General features: G+C 48.0%; 1 protein-coding gene across 1 annotated transcript in view; it reads left to right on the forward strand.

Moving 5' to 3' along the window:
* Positions 1 to 17,538, forward strand: part of LOC114707511 — a 178,242-nt gene that overhangs the window by 129,626 nt on the left and 31,078 nt on the right. The window contains 4 exon segments of the mRNA XM_037200291.1: positions 898 to 1,050; positions 6,976 to 7,208; positions 8,002 to 8,140; positions 9,343 to 9,463. Coding sequence (XP_037056186.1) covers positions 898 to 1,050; positions 6,976 to 7,208; positions 8,002 to 8,140; positions 9,343 to 9,463 — 646 coding nt within the window.

A 17,538-nucleotide genomic window follows, 5' to 3' on the forward strand; every position in this document is an offset into this window, starting at 1 on the left:
AGCTGTAACCTGAGAGTGCAAGGTGAGTCATATTTTCTTATTGTGGAAAAATCGTGCTGTCAGCAGCTACTGGCCTTGGCTGTGGACTCAGCTACAGTTCCCAGGACAGCGATGACCTAGAGGAGGGGCCACTCGTCTGGAGTCACCGCCTGAGCCTCTTGGAGAAACTGCCACCTGACCCTCAGAGGCGTGGGACACCTGCCCTGGGATGGGAACTGCTTAGGCAGGACCGAGGAAGGGATTTTCTTTAATTGTTCTAGTCATCATGATGCTTCTTTAACTGGTTTCGAAAAAGATTTTGTTTTCTCATGATTAAGTAAACAACAATATATTTTTAAAAATGTGTGTGTGTGTGTGTGTGTGTGTGTGTGTGTGTGTGTGTGTGTTAAAAACCAAGCAAAAACTCAACAATATTTGGCTTCAGAATACGGAGTGTGGAGTTGGGGTAGGGCATGACAGGCTATATACGGGTGAATGTAATATGTTTGCATTTGTGTATGTTTAAAATCCTCCATGATTAAAAAGGTATTTTAACAGTAAAAGCAAGAGGGTTTAAAAACAAAACAAAACAAAATCAGAGACAATAACAGTTCACATTTCGGGGTTTTCTCCTGGTCCCCCCACCCCAGGGAATGCCTGTGTGTGTATCTGTACTTTTAAAGGAAACTGATTATACCACACATTTGTTGTACCTGCTGTAAGGCTGGGAGATTTGCTACACAGAAACCTAAAACATTCAAGAAGGACTTTAAGCTAGAAATATTCCCCTGTTTTTTTTTTATTAGTTGAGAGGGTGAAGGTTATAAACATAGTTGCACTTAATACTTTTCTTCAAAACCACGTATAAAGGATACGTGGACCTCTTCAAAATGGAAAGGTATTTTTGTTTGCTTTTAGATGTGTCTCTGTGGGCTGAGTGACCGTGACCGCAAAGTGGCCCACGGAGAGCTGGTGGGTGTGCAGACGCTAATGGAAGATGTACTTCTGAGCAGCTATCACGTGATCACGGAGGCGTCTCCAGAATGGCAAGCCACACTGGGCAACACCCAGGTATTCTTAGCCAGTGGTCTACAGAGTTGGCCAGTGCTGTATTGTACTGAAGGACTTTCCTATTTTGAAAGACGGACTAGAGGGCTATCTTGCCCATAGCTACCCCCCCCCCGCCCCCGCCAGGATGCCAAGAGCGTGGTAACGCCACAAAGCAGTGGTGGTGAAACCTGGAAACCTATTCTCAGGTATTTTCTTGCACAGCGAGTCTCATGATTAAATTCCCACTTTACTTTATCTACTTAAAAGGGTTTTGTTTGTTTGTTTGTTTGTTTTTGTAGGGGTGGGGTGGAGAGATGGCTCAGTAGTTACAAGCACTTGCTTCTCTCAGGGGACCGGAGTCCTGTTCCCAGTACCCTTATTAGGTGACTTCCAACCACCTGTAACTCCAGTTCCAGGGATCCAACTTCCTCTTCTGGCCTCCTCAGGAACCCGCACTGATGTGCACACATCAGCACACGGAGATACATACACACATGCACATATATAATTAAAATGTTTTTGTTTTGTTTTTCAGACAGTGTCTCTATGTCATTGGTTCTCAACCTGTGGGTCTCGACCCCTTTGAGAGGGTTAAATGACCTTTCACAGGGGTCGCCTAAGACCATCAGAAAACACAGATACTTACATTGCATTCATAACAGTAGCAAAATTACAGTTATGAAGCAGCAATCAAAATAATTTTATGGTTGGGGGGTCACCACAACATGAAGAATTGTATTCAAGGGTCAAAGCATTAGGAGGGTTGAGAACCACTGCTCTGTGTAGACTTGGCTCACTTAGAACTTGCTATTACAGACCACGCTGGCCTTGAACCCATGGAGGTTGGAACCCGGAGGACCTCTGTCTCCTGAATGCTGGGATTAAAGGCTTTGTACCACCACTCCCTGCCAATTAAAAACATTTTTTTAACTTTAAAATGTTTTTGAGGTGGGGTCCTGCTCCATAGCCCAGCTGGCCTTGAACTCACAATCTTCTGGCCTCAGCCTCCATGTTTAAAATTGAATGAAGGCTGTATAGGGAGTCCATTGAAACTTCCCGAGGCAGATACTCAGCTTATGCTTCCCTTGCGAGTCGCTTATTTTAGGACTAGATTTGGGCAATCCAGAGTCCTGCCAGAAGCCCCAGGAGAGAACCTCAGCTAGCCTGGGGATGCTAGACCGACTGTGTCTCCTCAGCTTAATCTTCTGAAGTTTTGGGTACAAGAATCAGTCCCCACCACGTAAAATAACTCTAAACAATCCTTCGTGGACTGGAAACCAGGAAGTGGCACATTGGAGTCAGTGAGCTAGCTGGACCCCTACCTAAAGGGCCACCCAGTCAGATCTCAGCTTTCTAGAAGCCTGCTGCTGTCTGCTCCCTGGCCTTTCTACACTCAAGGACACTAAATGGCTGGTCTTTCTTTTCCTTAGCTCTCAGGGCCTCCACAGCAGACACAAGTTACTGAGATTTGATTGTAGGGTGATTTTCTGCTCAAAGTTTTCTTCCCCTCTCATGGACCCTCTCTATGTCCTGGCATTTGTTGTCCCTCCCTCCACATAGATGCACATGTGTAAAAAGGTGTAACATGCATATGAGCACATCAGTGTTCGTCTTCCTGAGCCTGGGTCACCTTGTCTAGTGTCTTTCCAGTTCCGTCCGTTTTCCCCACACTGACTGATTCTGCTTTTTCTGTCGGTGTGCCCCGTTTCCTTATCCCCCCAGCCACTGATGGACCTCAGTCTGATTGCATTCCCTTGCTATTCCACCAGGGCAGCAAGGAGCATAGACCAACACAGATCTCATCTCTGTAGTATAGACATAGAACCCTTTGAGTAAATGCCAGGAGTGCCCTAGCGGGACCCCGTGGAAGTCCTGTGTTGAGGTCCTTGAGATGCCTCCACACTGATTACGGCAGTGGGTCTACCAGTTTGCACTCCCACTAAGAGTGGGTAAGTGTTCCCCTTTCCCAGCACTCCCTAACACTGCAGTCATTCCTTCTATTTTTATTGTGTGTGTGTGTGTGTGTGTGTGTCTGTCTGTCTGTCTGTCTGTCTGTCTGTCTGTCTGCCTGCCTGCCTGTCGCCTCTGTGCAGGTGCCCACAGAGGTTAGAAGAAAGTGTCAGGTCCCTTAGGTCTGGAGTTGCAGGTCATTGTGAGCCACCCTAGCGGGTACTGGAACTGGTCTCTGGTCCTGTGCAGAAGATCTGTGCCCTGGGTCACATCACTTCTTGCCTCCCAAGCCCTCCATGCTTTAGAATACTCTGCGTGCCTCCCAGATGTCTCCTCTCTGCTCTTCCTTTTGGCACGTGTACCAGTCTGTCTTCTGAACCTCCCCTGCACTGGGAACTTCTCTCCTCCTGGAAGGCTGTTTGTTCTACAGATGTCTCCTCTAAGATGTCAACTTAGGAGGATTTCTCTGCTCTTTCCCCTTCCATCTTGTCTGCATCTTAGAGTGATCCTGTCCCTGTAATAGGTTCTCCTGCTGACCGGGACTTAAATTAGAGAAGCGCGTACACACACACACACACACACACACACACACACACACACACTAACTTAAATTATGGCCAGTGGAATGCTTAGCTGTCCTCTGACCTCCACGTGTGAACACACACAATTTAAAATAAGAGGAGGACACTGATCTGTAGTCAGACTTTCTTTGGACCAGCAGCTTCCAAATAACGATACAGAGACTTCAGAGACTTCTTACCAAGTAGAAGAGCTTGACCGTAGCTGTTCCCTACCCGCTCTTAAAAGTGTAAATTAACCCATTTATATTAATCTACGTTCTGCCACATGGCTTGTTTACCTCTCCTCAGTACTGTACATAGACTTCCTTTGTGTCTCACTGGCGAATTCCTGGCCCCTCAGATTCCTCCCAGAGTTCCCCTCTCTCTCTGGAAGTCCCACCTATTCTCTCCTGCCTAGCTGTTGGCTGTTCAGTTCTTTATTAAATCAATCAGAAGGTCCCTTAGGAAGGCTAGGTAGAAGAGCCACACATCTTCACACCATGTGGTCAAATCCCCCGGAACACTGATCTTCCATAGCAGGCAAGAGAGATTTAGGAGGAAGAGACTCAGCTCAGGTAAGATCGACATAGACAATCAGCTGCACCCTTGGGGACCCTGCCATGTGGCTGTGTGACAGTCTATCTCCTTTGCCTTTAGAAGGTAAAAACAAGAGAATGAAAACACACTCTCTTACTCTGGAGAAGGAAGGTGTAGAGTTTTCCTAACAAATTCCCCTTACATTTTCTTGGCTAACACTGAGTCACAAGTCCATGTTAGGCCATCAGAAGGGGTGGGGTGGGTTTCGATGTGGCATCTAAATTCTCCAGCAGAATCAGCTGCTTCCCCCAGAGGGATCATTTGCAAAGCTGGGTGACACCAAGTGGTACCAAGATCAGGGAGCATTCTGGGCCCCTGAGCCAACCATTGGCTATTTTGTGGCCCTGTTCTGAGTGAATTGCCACCCTTGCCAGACATCCCTTGCTCTCCTTCTACATTCTTTTGTTTTGTTTTGGTTTGGTTTTTGGTTTTTGGAGACAGAGTTTCTCTGTGTAGCTTTGCGCCTTTCCTGGAACTCACTCTGTAGCCCAGGCTGGCCTTGAACTCACAGAGATCTGCCTGCCTCTGCCTCCCGAGTGCTGGGATTAAAGGCGTGAGCCACCACTTCCTGGATAATTTCCAAGTTTTTTTAAAATAGCAAAGTTTATTTAAAAAATAAAATAAAATGTTTAGAGATGGCTACCCTCAATACAAACGTATTAAGAAGTGAATCTGATTTTGTGGTTTAATTTTGATTGGTTTTACTCTGTGATGTGTGTACTGCTGATAACAAACCCAGGGCTTCGAGCATGGTAGACACAACTTTGCAACTGAGCTGCATCCCCACCCTTGGGATGCAGTTTCATTTCCAAGTATTTAGCTATTTATAGGAGCAGGAAACGCTAGACTCTGTGCTGCCCGGAGCCGAGCCCTGAGCGTCTATGGCAGCTGGGTCACACGTGTTGTGGTCTCTCAGGCCATGGTCTCCTAACCTCTGAGGGGGGTGGATTGACTCAGAGTCGTTAAAACTGTGGCCCAGGGAGGCCCAAGTTCCCTCTAAGACATCGATAGTTTAGCAGTGAGGGCCAAGCCTGTGGTCCGAAGGCTGCCCCTCCATGTCACCGTTCTTGGCCTTGATGGGTCAGATTGCATTTGATGAAAGGGTTCTGAGGATTGAAAAAGAAAAGACATCTGGGAGTCCACAGACTGTTTGCCAAGAAGGCTTTACGGCTGAGAGGTTGCTAGCCTCTGTGAACACTGTCCTGGGCCTGGATGCTAATTCTTCCTGGCTGTCTCTGACCAGCCCTCTCTCTGGCAGACACACCTTCCTTTAGCTGTGTGAATAACACTGACACAGGGTCCAATTACACCAGGTTGCTCTTCCAGTTTCTGGTTCTGCTGCCTGAATGTTCTAGGCCACAGGATTTGCCACCTGGCTTGCAAAACAAAACTGAACTCAGGCCCCCAAGGTGTCTTTCAGCCTCTGGGTGGCCCTGGACTTCCTAGCTCTCACTGGCTGGTCTGACGTTGTATTTCTTCCACGGCCACTAAGACAAATACTTATTTAAGGAAAGCATCAATAAGCGAATGAACAAATCCTAATTCCAAAGTAACGCTGCAGGTTGAGGCAGGGGGATGGTCACACATTTGGGACCAGCCTGAGTTACAAAGTGAGCACCAAGTTATCCAGGGCTACCAAGACCATATCTTAATGAATTAATTAAAGTAAATTTGAGTATGGACTAGTAAATTCAAACAAAATGTTCTTCTCCTTTTTGCTTTTAAAGGATAGAAGGTGTCAGATTCCCAGAGCTGGATTTATAGGTAGTTGTGAGCTTGGCAGGATAAAGCCAAGTTCTGCTTTCTGAGTCATAAAATGGGTAAAATCCCGGAAGGAAAGTTGTGTTACAGCTCCACCATGGAGGTGGGGGTGGGGGGATGAGGGGTGAGGGATGGGGGATGGGGGGAATCTAGTCCCTAAGCATTTTTTATTTCTTAAAGAAAAAAAAAGCTTTTAAAAGATCTGTTTATTTTATGTGTTTGAGTATTTGCCTGTGTGTGTGTGTGTGTGTGTGTGTGTGTGTGTGTGTGTGGTGTGTGTGTATGTACCTGGTACCAGAAAGGTCAGAAGGCTTCAAACCCCCTGGGACTGGAGTTTGGGGTGATTGTGAACCACCTTGTCGGGGCTGGGAACCAGAACCAGTTCCTCTAGAAGAGCAGCAAGTGCTCTTAACCGCTGAGCCATCTGCCCCCACTTTATATTTTTAAGATTTATGTTTTATTTATGTGGGGGGGGGATGTGTTCAGGGGGCTTACGATGGTCAGGAGAGGGTGCCACAGCCTCCGAGCTGGAGTTATAGAAAGTAGTCAGCCATCTGATATGGGTGATGGGAATCGAACCCAGGTCTTCTCGAAGAGCAGCAATCATTCTCCAGTCCCTGTTACACACTTTCTCTCTTTTCCTCTTTGCCTCGCTCTCTGTCTTTTCTTTCTTTCTTTTTTTCTCTTTAGGAAGATTCTGGTTTTTGAAGGCAGAGGTTCAAAGTCAAATGTGGAGTCTCATCCCTGTAACCCTAGCTCTTGGGAGATAGAAGCAGGGTGATCAAGAGTTCAAGGTTGTCCTCGGTGACATAGTGAGTTCGAGGTCAGCTACATGAGACCATATCTTCAAAAGCTAAAAATAAAATATAAAAACCAATGGTTCAAAATGCAAACAGGAAGTTGAGAGAGATGTTCCCATCTTGCCTGCTCAGCAAGGACATTCAGCCATCTAGGTTTTTTCTACACATGCTACAGGTCTGCCAATCATTTCTCCTGGATGTTATTTTGCATGGGATACATATAAAAACTTATTGCATCTTGAGCCACAGTTGACAAAGGATTTCTGTCACGTTTTCAGCCAGATGGGTCCAAACTGTCAGGACTCCGCCCGCGTCAGTCGGAAAGTCACCCAAAGGCCTCCGCGTTGCTGGAGCGCCCATGTGATGCTGTGATGTCCCTTGCGCTGATGAAGTCCTTCCTCGTCCTGTGGAAGCAGCTGGAAGTGCTGAAGGATCACTGGGGCCGCCTCAGGCTTCAAGGCCAGGAGATCAGCTCTGGCCCGCTCTACAAACAGTTCTCAGAGCTCTATGAGTGAGTCCGGCTGAGACTAAAAAACCCATGTCAGCGGGTAGAGCCTGGGGTTCGCGGATTCCTTCCCCTTCACTGAGAGAGTCGGTCCAGGATTCCGGGGACACCCAGCTCCACGGGGTCAGGTGGCAGCTAGAAACAGTCTCCACAGCAGTGCCGTAAGGAAAAGCTCTTCCGTGTTGGGGGTGGGGAAGAGCTAGACTCCACGGAATTGTCCTTGTTGGCACTTACTCCCTAGGGCCTGTCACTTGGAACTGTTGAGTGACCCCACAATGCTGACATGAGCTTGTCAGCTCAGAGTAGACAGCTGCCGCGGGTAGGGACTGCCAGAGCCCCAGCGCTGAGCCTGAATGCTTGAGGGTGACATGGCACCTGTGGTATAAGGCCTTAGGTCCCCAAAGTCACCCAGACCTTGGCCTCACACCTCATCTAGGATGACGCAGCTGGCAGGGAAGGCATGCTGTCCTTGCCATGTGTCTGTCTGAACAAGTACTTACTAAGCCGGAGCCCACCCCCCAGACCTCACCGACCTTCTCGTTGGCACATTCAGAATCGTCTACCCCGGAAGTTCCTGAGGTCAGGTTCTCTGTTAACTAGGAATGAGAAGACTTGTCAACATTTTGCCACGTGAAGACAGAAGTTATATGTGCTCGGCATAAAAAGGTCTCGGGATCTAGTATTGACCGAAGGAGTGGCAGACTTGGTTGTTGACGCGTCTGTGAAGGAGTTGGATGACAGGAAACTGAATGAGAGGAAATGTGTTTATTTGCTAATTTCTGTCTCCTTGCCTTCCTAGAGCCGACATTTTCTACCCCAGCATGAAAGCGTTAGCCAGGCAGATGGGCAAAGAGGATGAATTTGAAGGACTTATGATAAGAAGCCAATCTATTCTTCCCCCAAAGGGAGCCTCAGAAATTGAAATAAAAACCCAGCAGGTACACAGAGCTCTCTTCAGTTTGCCTTTGAAAAGCTGCCTTGCTACACTGGCTTGTAAAAACTACGATAAATACAAATGGTGTTTTCTTCAAGTTGGGAGAGGGAGGGGCGCTCTTAAAGGTGTGTGGGGTTTGGGTAAGCAGAGAAGTTCCCAAATGTCTCCATTCTATAAGTCTGGGTTCTCATTGTTTCCATTTTCCTCAAACTCATATGCTGCATCATAAGAAATAGGACAGAACACGTAACGAATACTGTCTTAACTATAAAATCCAGCCGGTGTGCGTCCATATCGAAAGGAAATATTAGACGAAGCATTCTGAAATGGTTTTTCTCAGAGAAAGGAAGTACAGTTTTCCCAGTGGCTCAGGTAGTGTGCTGAATAATCTTGACCAGCTTGACCAGGGGACCCAGGGCCTCTGGCTGTCTGAGCCGAGAAGCCACTGAGCAATGGTGCATGTCAGTGTGAACTCCACACATGCCTCAGGGCCAAGCACACTGCTGATGCTTCTGCACCCTGGTTCCGCTGGCGATCCTCCCATAGGGAAGAGTCGGCTCCACAAGCAGCGTGGGTGGGGTGGGACTCAGAGCTATGGCAGTGAGTCGTCTTGATGTACATCAGCCTCAAGTCTTCTCACGAAATCCTCCTCGTGTGTGACCTGGCTCTCAGACTCTTACTAAAGTAACAGCACATGAGATTCCTGGTGTCGCCGGGCGGTGGTGGCGCACGCCTTTAGTCCCAGCACTCGGGAGGCAGAGGCAGGCGGATCTCTGTGAGTTCAAGGTCAGCCTGGGCTACAAAGCGAGTTCCAGGAAAGGCGCAAAGCTACACAGAGAAACCCTGTCTCGAAAAACCAAAAAATAAATAAATAAATAAATAAAATAAAGAGAGATTCCTGGTGTCCTTTAGAGATGGTCAACGGGCATGAGGTCACTCCAGATACAGAGCACTTTGTAGAGTATAGTAAGAAAGGTTATAATTTATCCATCAGGATGAGTGCCGGGGGGTGGGGTGGGGGGAGGCAGAGGGGCAAAGAGGCGTATTGGTCCCCGTGAAGAAGTTGAGATCCCAAAGGGCACTCTTCCCAGAGAAACGAGCTGAGCTGAGGACAAGCCCAAAGCCCGTCCGCAGGTATTGCACTTGGGAGCCGTTAGATACCTGAATTGCAGAGTGATGCTTATTATCTCAATGTGCTCATTCCAGCTCCAGAAACTTCTGGAAAGTTTAGAAATTCATATGATCCAAGAGGTATTGAGGAAAGTTAATAGAGAGAGAACCCTGCTTCTATCAGAAAAGTCCAAGGAGGAGTCTACCCTCCCAACAGGTAACGAACACATGCTTGTTTTACTACTTGAAAAAAATTAACGTTTTTTTTTTTTTTTCTCTAATTACAAAGTGTCACTGATGGTGGGGTGGACACCATCCCATGCTACCCCCCAAAGGCCTGAAGAGTTCCCTTATCTTTCAGGGACTCCTGCTCAGGCAAAGACAGATCCTCAACTTCTCTAGAGAAAAGAATTTCGGGGTGGGGGAGGGGCAGTATGAAGCGGGGCAGGAGTTTATTAAGAGGATTGTATCGTATTTAGAACGGGGCATAACAAACAGAGGCCCTGAGGAAGAAGGGTGATGCAACCCGAGATCGTGGCTGTGGACCTGCGTGTGTGGCGGGGGAGGGCACAGTTCAGTGTCTTACAGTCACCGTGGGCACGGCTCCTGAACCTCTCCTTACAGGGTTGATAAAGAACCCAAGTGTGATCACAGGGCGGGTCCTGTGGACTGGATAGGGTCACGGCTGATAGGATACAACCCTAGGTTCAGGGCTGCAGGGGAAAGGGACCAAGGGGTTAGTCTTGTTTTATGGGGTTCCCAGAAAGTACCTGGGAAAGGAGAAAGACGGCACTGAGAGGTCACTAGGCTTTGCTCTCAAGCATGTTCGTTTAGCGTTCTTCTCTCCTCTATACAAGGGTATGTTCGTTTAGTGTTCTTCTCTCTATACAAGGGTATGTTCATTTTAGCATTCTTCTCTACACACAAGGAGTATTGTCTCCATGATGGCATCCTCCTTAGTAAATGTTGCTGATTGTGTTGCTGGGATTCTGTATGGTTTTTGGTTTTTTTTTAATTTTAAATATTTACTTCTTTGAGAGAGAGAGAGAGAGAGAGAGAGAGAGAGAGAGAGAGAGAGAGAGAGAGAGAGAGAGAGAGAGAGTATAAATGTGAGTGCAGATGTCCACAGAGCGCATCGGGTCCCCTGGAGCTGGAATTAGAACTGAACTTGAGTCCTCAAAAGAGCTGTAAGTGCTCTCCATCCTTGAGTCATCTCTTCCCAGCTCCTGGAATTTTTAATTCTCAGCTGGTGAGCGGCTTCAACCAGACTCCAGGGCGAGGGGTGCCTTCCCCTTCCTAAGTGTCTTTCTGTCCTGACCCACACGTTGTCCATGTATCCATGTTTACTGTAGACAACAGCAGTGGCTTACATTTGTAATCCCCACACTTGCGAGCTGAGGGAGGAGGATGGCCATGAGTTTGCAGCCAGTCTGAGCTTTATAATGAATTCCAGGCTAGCCTGGGCTACACAGTGAGACCCGCCTGAGGAGAGAGACAGACAGATTGCAATAAAAAAATAAAATAAAAATTTCACAGGCTAGGGATGTAATTCAGTGGTAGAGCTCATACAATGCACACACAGAGTAAATACAGGGTTCTGGTTTTGATCCCCAGCATTACAAAAAGCCGGCAAATCCTAGATCAAATATCCTTTTACACTCTTAACCCTTGGTATATTTCTTTCCACTTAAAAGGCTTTATGTATGTTTGATTTTGTTTTGAGGCAAGGTCTCACTATGTAGCCCAGGCTGATCCCAAACCTTTGTCCTTCTGCCTCAGCCTCCTGAGTGCTGGAAAGTGCTTGGCTCAGTTTTTACCTCCTGGCAGGGATGTGGTCCCTGGGTCTGGCAGGGCTGGGTCTCCTGCATACTTGCACTGAACCATGTGGGCAGAGCCATGGGTGCAGCTGAGGGTTCCCTTACCCCCACCCCCAAGGGAGTGTAAGATTACAGCCAGAAAACAGCCCGCAGGGTAGGAGATTTTGGAAGAGGGAAAAGCTTCCTATTAAGTAAGTACCTGCAAAGATACCTTCTTTTGCTTTTTTGAACAAGTGGCCCTCAATTTTCATTACACCAGGTTCTATGGATCATGGAGACCACCAAATAAGTATGTATTCTTAACTCCTAACAATCCCACAGAAAAATCCAGAACCTCTGAGCTAGGGAGGAACTGGTTGACTGGCAAAAACAAATTAGGTTTTCTATCCAGAGGAGGTCATGTACACCAGAATGTTGATGAGAGCCCCAACCCAAGACATCACCTTTTTTTTTTTTTCTTTCCTCACGACCAACGTCATTTTATTAGGACTTTCAAGTCGCTGAGTTTCATAAACAGGGCTTTGGGAAAAGGCTGAGCAATGTGCACGCTGACCACTCCCCCATGGGCGTCTCCAAATGTCACCAGAGTGGAGTGTAACCAAGCTCCAGTTACGGAACACTTCACCGGAGACAAAGCTTCCTTGTTTGTACTGTGGCCTGCGTCCAGGTGGCTCCCTTCTGAGTCCTAGCAGGAAAGCCACAGGCCTGAGCAGGTGCAGCCACCTTCCAGGTTCACTCCGGTGACAGCCTAGGGTGCAGGAGGGCATGCTTGCTTTGTGCTGCGCTGGGCAGGGAGGTGAGGAGCTCTTCAGTTGGGCTTTCCAGAGAGCCTGTGTAAATGCCAACCAGTCTGGGGGAAGCAGAGGAGCAGAGTGGAGTTATTCTGAACTGTGGTTGAGCTGACATTAGTACATCACCCTGGCTAGAGTGTACTGGCCAGTTCTAGTTGAGACCCCCATTTGGATTCCATCCTTACGTGAATTTGAAGCTAAGTGCCTCTGGGAATATAGCTTGGAGGGTTTGCCTAGACGTGCCAGACCTTAGGGTCTGTCCTCAGCACCACACACACCAATAAAATGAAAGCCAGGACTGATGGGCATCGGGCACCATTTGTAGCTGGGGTTTTCTCCAGTCCCACTAGGTCCTAAGTAAACACACAGAGACTTATATTACTTATAAACTGTAAGCCATGGCAGGCTTCTTACTATCTAGTTTTTATATCTCAAATTAACCCATTTCTATTCATCTATAAGTTGCCACATGGCTTGTGGCTTACCGGTACTTTTACATCTCGATTCCTCTGTGTCTGGCTGGCGACTCCTGACTCAGCCTTCCTCTTCCCACAATTCTCCTCTCTCTTGTCCCGCCTATACTATACTTCCTGCCTGGCTACTGGCCAATCAATGTTTTATTTATCAATCAATCAAAACAACACATTTACAACATACAAAAAGACATCCCCAATAGATGGGTGCGGTGATTGCTACTGCCTTCAGTTTATTTTGGTTTTGGCCTTCGGTCTGTGGCGGACTGTCTCAGCATGGAAGTCTGGGTCCTCTGGGCTCCCTAACGCAAGCAAGTAGGTGCCCACTGAGTGCCGTGGATGCTGTATTTCTCCAGTTCAGTCTGGGGGAATGGGCGTCACTCTCATTGGAAAGGCATTAGAACCTTGGACTCTCCACCCACCTACTGCTCATTGCAGCTACAACGGCAAAGCTTCCAAGTGGAGGAGCTTCCCTCCAGAGAACAGCAGTTCGTGGATAGCTTTGACACTCGGTCAGCCTGGAGCTGGCAGCTTCTCAGGGGAAGTCAGGACTCAAGGACGTTTAGAAGCCCAGTGACCTTGCAGGTTTGCTCCAAGGTTTTCCCTCAAGGTCTTTGCTTTGGCCAGACCAGGGTTTGCCTTTGTCCTTGCCAAAGGGGAACTCAGGGGCCCCAGAGTTGGCTCAGAACAAAGTGCTTGTCGCACAAACGTGAGGACATGAGCTGAGAGTCCCAGCACCATGTAAAAGGCCAGGCACAGTGTGACCCAGCATAGGAAGGCAGAGACAGGAGGATACCCGGGACTCACTGTCCAAGCAGCCTAGTGGGAGACCCTGTCTCAAAATATAAGGCGGAGAATGAATGTCAACCTCTGGCCTCAGGGCTCATACACACACACACACACACACACACACACACGCACACGCACACGCACACGCACACGCACACACACACGCGTGTGCACGCGCATGTACGCACATGCACACACCAAACCATGGAAGATTCTCTCCCTCCCTCCCCCTCTTACCTCCCTTCCACCATGTCTTTGATCTTTTTATTCATGGCCTCCAGTTTGTCAGGGAAGCTGTGGAGATATGGCACCCACACCTGGTCCTGGTAATAGCTCTTGACAGCTGAACTAGTTGTCTCCCGCCCCCGTTCCCCCCCCTGCCCCCATCCCCAAGCTGGCAGTGGCTCTAAACCCCAGACACAGGCTCCCTGAATTCAGAGGCCCTGCACCTCTATGTTTGACACTTCGACATTAAACTGATTTTTAAACAGATTTTCTGATTTTCCCTTAATAATTTGAAGGCCGACGGTCTCCATAGTGGAATACATACGTACATTCATACATACATACATACATACATACAGACAGACAGACATGTATACATTCATTGCACTCATGTCTGTCTGTATCATCCTTTGGGGATGTAAACCAGCAGAGTGTGGATTAGTCACAACCTTTGACTTGCTTTTGCCCCTTTTGATCATTGCCTGTTCCAATCCTGCTTACAAAGGTTTAAGTCGTCATTGAATTTGAGTGATTTCATTCAAAATTATAAAAGCCAGTGAAGTCAGAGTATGTACAGAGATCTGTTGTTTCTATAACAACCAAGTTGATTTGCCTAAACTGTGATACATCTAGCTAATAGAATGTTATTAAACACTAAAAAGAAACAAGCTGGGTGTGGTGGCGTACACCTTTAATCCCAGCACTCGGGAGGCAGAGGCAGATGAATCTCTGTGAGTTCGAGGCCAGTCTGGTCTACAGAGTGAGTTCCAGGACAGGCACCAAAACTACACAGAGAAACCCTGTCTCAAAACAAACAAAGAGCAACAAATAAAACCAGCAACAAAACCTACCCAGAATTTTAGGCCTGGAGTGATTAAGAGGGTAAGAGGGAGCATTGATAATCCAGAGGACTGGAGTTCAATTCCCAGCACCCACATTGGGAAATCTGACACCTCTGGCCTCCATGGACACCCATACACACACACATACATATAATTTTAGAAATTAATCCAATATTGAAAAAAAAGAAAGAAAGAAAACAGTTGGAGCCTTTAATCCCAAAACTCAAGAGGCAGAGGCAAGTCAACCTCTGTGTGCTCGAGGCCAGACAGCTCTACATACCAAGGCTGTGGAGGGAGAGCCTGTCTCAAAGAAAGAATGAGAAAAAGAAAGAGAAAGAAAGAAAGAAAGAAGGAAAGAAAGGAGGAAGGAAGAGGAGGGAGGAGAGAGAGAGAAAGAAAGAAAGAAAGAAAGAAAGAAAGAAAGAAAGAAAGAAAGAAAGAAAGAAAAGAAAGAAAAAAAGAAAGAAGGGAGGGAGGGAGGGAGGGAGGGAGGGAGGGAGGGTGGGAGGGAGGAAGGAAGGAAGGAAGGAGGAAGGAAGGAAGAAAGGAAGGAGGAAGGAAGGAGGAAGAAAGAAGGAAGGAAGGAGAAAAGGAAGGGAGGGAGGGAGGGAAGAAGGAAGGAAGGAAAGATCTCATGCTAGAGAACTTGCCTAGTATGCAAGTTCAATCCTACCAAAAAAAAAAGAAGGAAAAAGAAAGAGTGAGCTATGAACCCCTAAACAGACATGGACGAAGATTAAATGCCTACTACCTGAAGCTTAGGGACCAGGAAAAGGAGCAGAAAGATTCTAAGAGCCAGAGGATCCGGAGCTGTGCTGTGAGACTGTGTCTCCTGCCAATGTCAGAAGCCACACACATAAAGTCTCACCAATATGGCTCCTGAAACATCAGCTAAACAAGGGAGACGCCACTGGACATGCCAAAGTGGACTGGGAAATGGCCACGAGGCCTCCACGGTACACAAAGAACCACTGGCAACTGAGGAAAGCTGGGTGGGGAGAAGTACCCCCGACCAGAGAAGAGCACGCCAATTGGTTACCCAGTACCAAAAGGTCAGCCAGCATTCATCCAAACAACATCACACAGACTGAACAGATTATATTTATAAATATATATGCATATGCATGCAATTATAACTAGGGAAAAGGGCCATGAATTAGAAGGAGACCAGGGAGGGGTGCAGGGGAGGATTGGAAGGAGGAAAGGGAAGGAAGAAATGCTGTAATTATAACTTTTTAAAGATGATGTGGAAGAAGATTAAATACCTATTACTAAGTGAAAGACGCTGTTTTGAAAATGCAACCATGTATGATTCCACCAATGTGACATGCTAAAAACATCAAAGTCACTGAGGCAGTAAAAAACAAAACAACAACAACAACAAAAACAGCCATTGCCAGGGCAGCCATGGTGGGTAGCAGGGACAGGCAGGGGAATGACCTGCAATGCTATAATGTCGTTATGCATTTGTCACAACTCACTGAGTGTGGAACACCAGGTGTGAACCACAAGACCAACTGCGACCCTCGGCTGCTGTGGCTGGCAGGTCACTGGGGATGACTGTCACTGATGCACAGTGTGGCTGGCCTCGGAGGACAAGCGGTCTGCGGGCGCTTTGTGCTTTGCTGTGAACTTGTAACTGCTTTTCCAAGCGTTCAGTTTACATGCTGGGCCTAGTGGCTCTCACCTGCAATTCCAGCACTCCAAAGCCAGAGGCAGGAGAATTGCAGGTTGGAGGCTATCCGGGACTATATAGAAAGTGCCAGGACAGCCAGCCTGTCCTAAAAAAAAAAAAAAAAAAAGATTTTAAAACACTACCTTGAAATTTTTGGAAAAACTCATTGAAAATGTAGTTGTTTGGGAGAGATGACAGATTGGGCAAAATTGTGAAAATTTACAAAATAATGTATTTAGATTTTCATAATCTTTAGCTACTCTTTTTCTCAAGACAAATACACCTAGAAATTGTCATCCATACACCTTCCAGTTACATTTGCCAAAGCCTACAGACTGTGGGCTCAACGGTGAGCCACAGTGCATGCTGGGAACCGCATCGTTATCTACAGAGGAGAGATGATCCAGCACCCATCCACGCTGGAGTGGACGCGTGCAGAGGCCCACGCTCTGTGTGAGAGTACGAGCAAATATTTGTAGCCTTGTGTACCTTAAGTAAAATGATATGCAGCTAGCACGGTCCCTCTGAAAGCCGTCCCACTTTAGTTGGCTTCTTTGGATTGGCCACCCAAGTATTAGTCTTTTCCTCCCAACACTGAACTGAACCTCAGGTGAGTGCTCCACCCCTGACCTCCATCCCAACCCCTAACGCCAATTCCTTGGTTTTCTGCTTTTGTTTTTTGATTCTTGAGACAGGATCTCACTGGGTAGCCCAGGCTGTCCTTGAACTTTGCTCTCCCTGAGCCTCTGAGTGCAAAGACTACAGGATTGGATACCATGCCTGGCTTGTCCAAGTAACTGTCGTGGGTCGTTTTCTCTTCCTTGTGGTACAAAGCCTGACAGCTCGAGGGGAAGTGGGCTCTTCCGGCTCACGCAGGGGCTGAGGGATCATCCATCACGGCAGGGGCTGAGGGGTCATCCATCACGGCAGGGGCTGAGGGGTCATCCATCACGGCAGGGGCTGAGGGATCATCCATCACGGCAGGGGCTGAGGGGTCGTCCATCACGGCAGGGGCTGAGGGTCATCCATCACGGCAGGGGCTGAGGGGTCGTCCATCACGGCAGGGGCTGAGGGGTCGTCCATCACGGCAGGCGTGCTGCTGCCGCAGCAGGGGCGCTGAGGACTCTGGTCACATTGCACCTACAGTCAGGGAGCAGAGGTGGAGGGAGGGAGGGACAGGGAGGGAGGGAGAGGGAGAGAGAGGAACAGTGATGCTCTGCTTCACCCGCCCTTTCACTCAGCCTGTGATCCCAGCCCAGGGCGCGCTGCCACCCACTCCTGCTGCCCACATTTAGAGTGGGTTTTCTCACCTCAATGAACCTAGTCTAGAAGCTTCCTGATGGACGTGCCCGGAAGTCTGCTCCCGGGGGATTCTAGGTCCCATCGAGCTGACAGTAGGTAGGCACTGCAGTTCATTTGGAAAACTCAGGGAGAAGCTGGTGCAGATTTCCCCCCAATCTAGACCCCAGACCATAACTGTATTGTTACTGCTATCCTGTCCGGAAAACAACGCAGCGCTTGGGAAATTAGTATTTGGGGGCGCAGTTTGAAAATCACAGGAGGACAAGACAGGTTCTTACCTCCATGTGCCTTTCAAGCCCTGGCCTGGGCCCCTGGCCGTGGGGGAGGGGAAGGGAGGGGAAGGACTCTGCCCCTGTGGACCTTCCACTCTGTCTGGGT

This window comes from Peromyscus leucopus, chromosome 8a (genome assembly GCF_004664715.2).
Source record: "Peromyscus leucopus breed LL Stock chromosome 8a, UCI_PerLeu_2.1, whole genome shotgun sequence".
NCBI lineage: Eukaryota > Metazoa > Chordata > Mammalia > Rodentia > Cricetidae > Peromyscus > Peromyscus leucopus.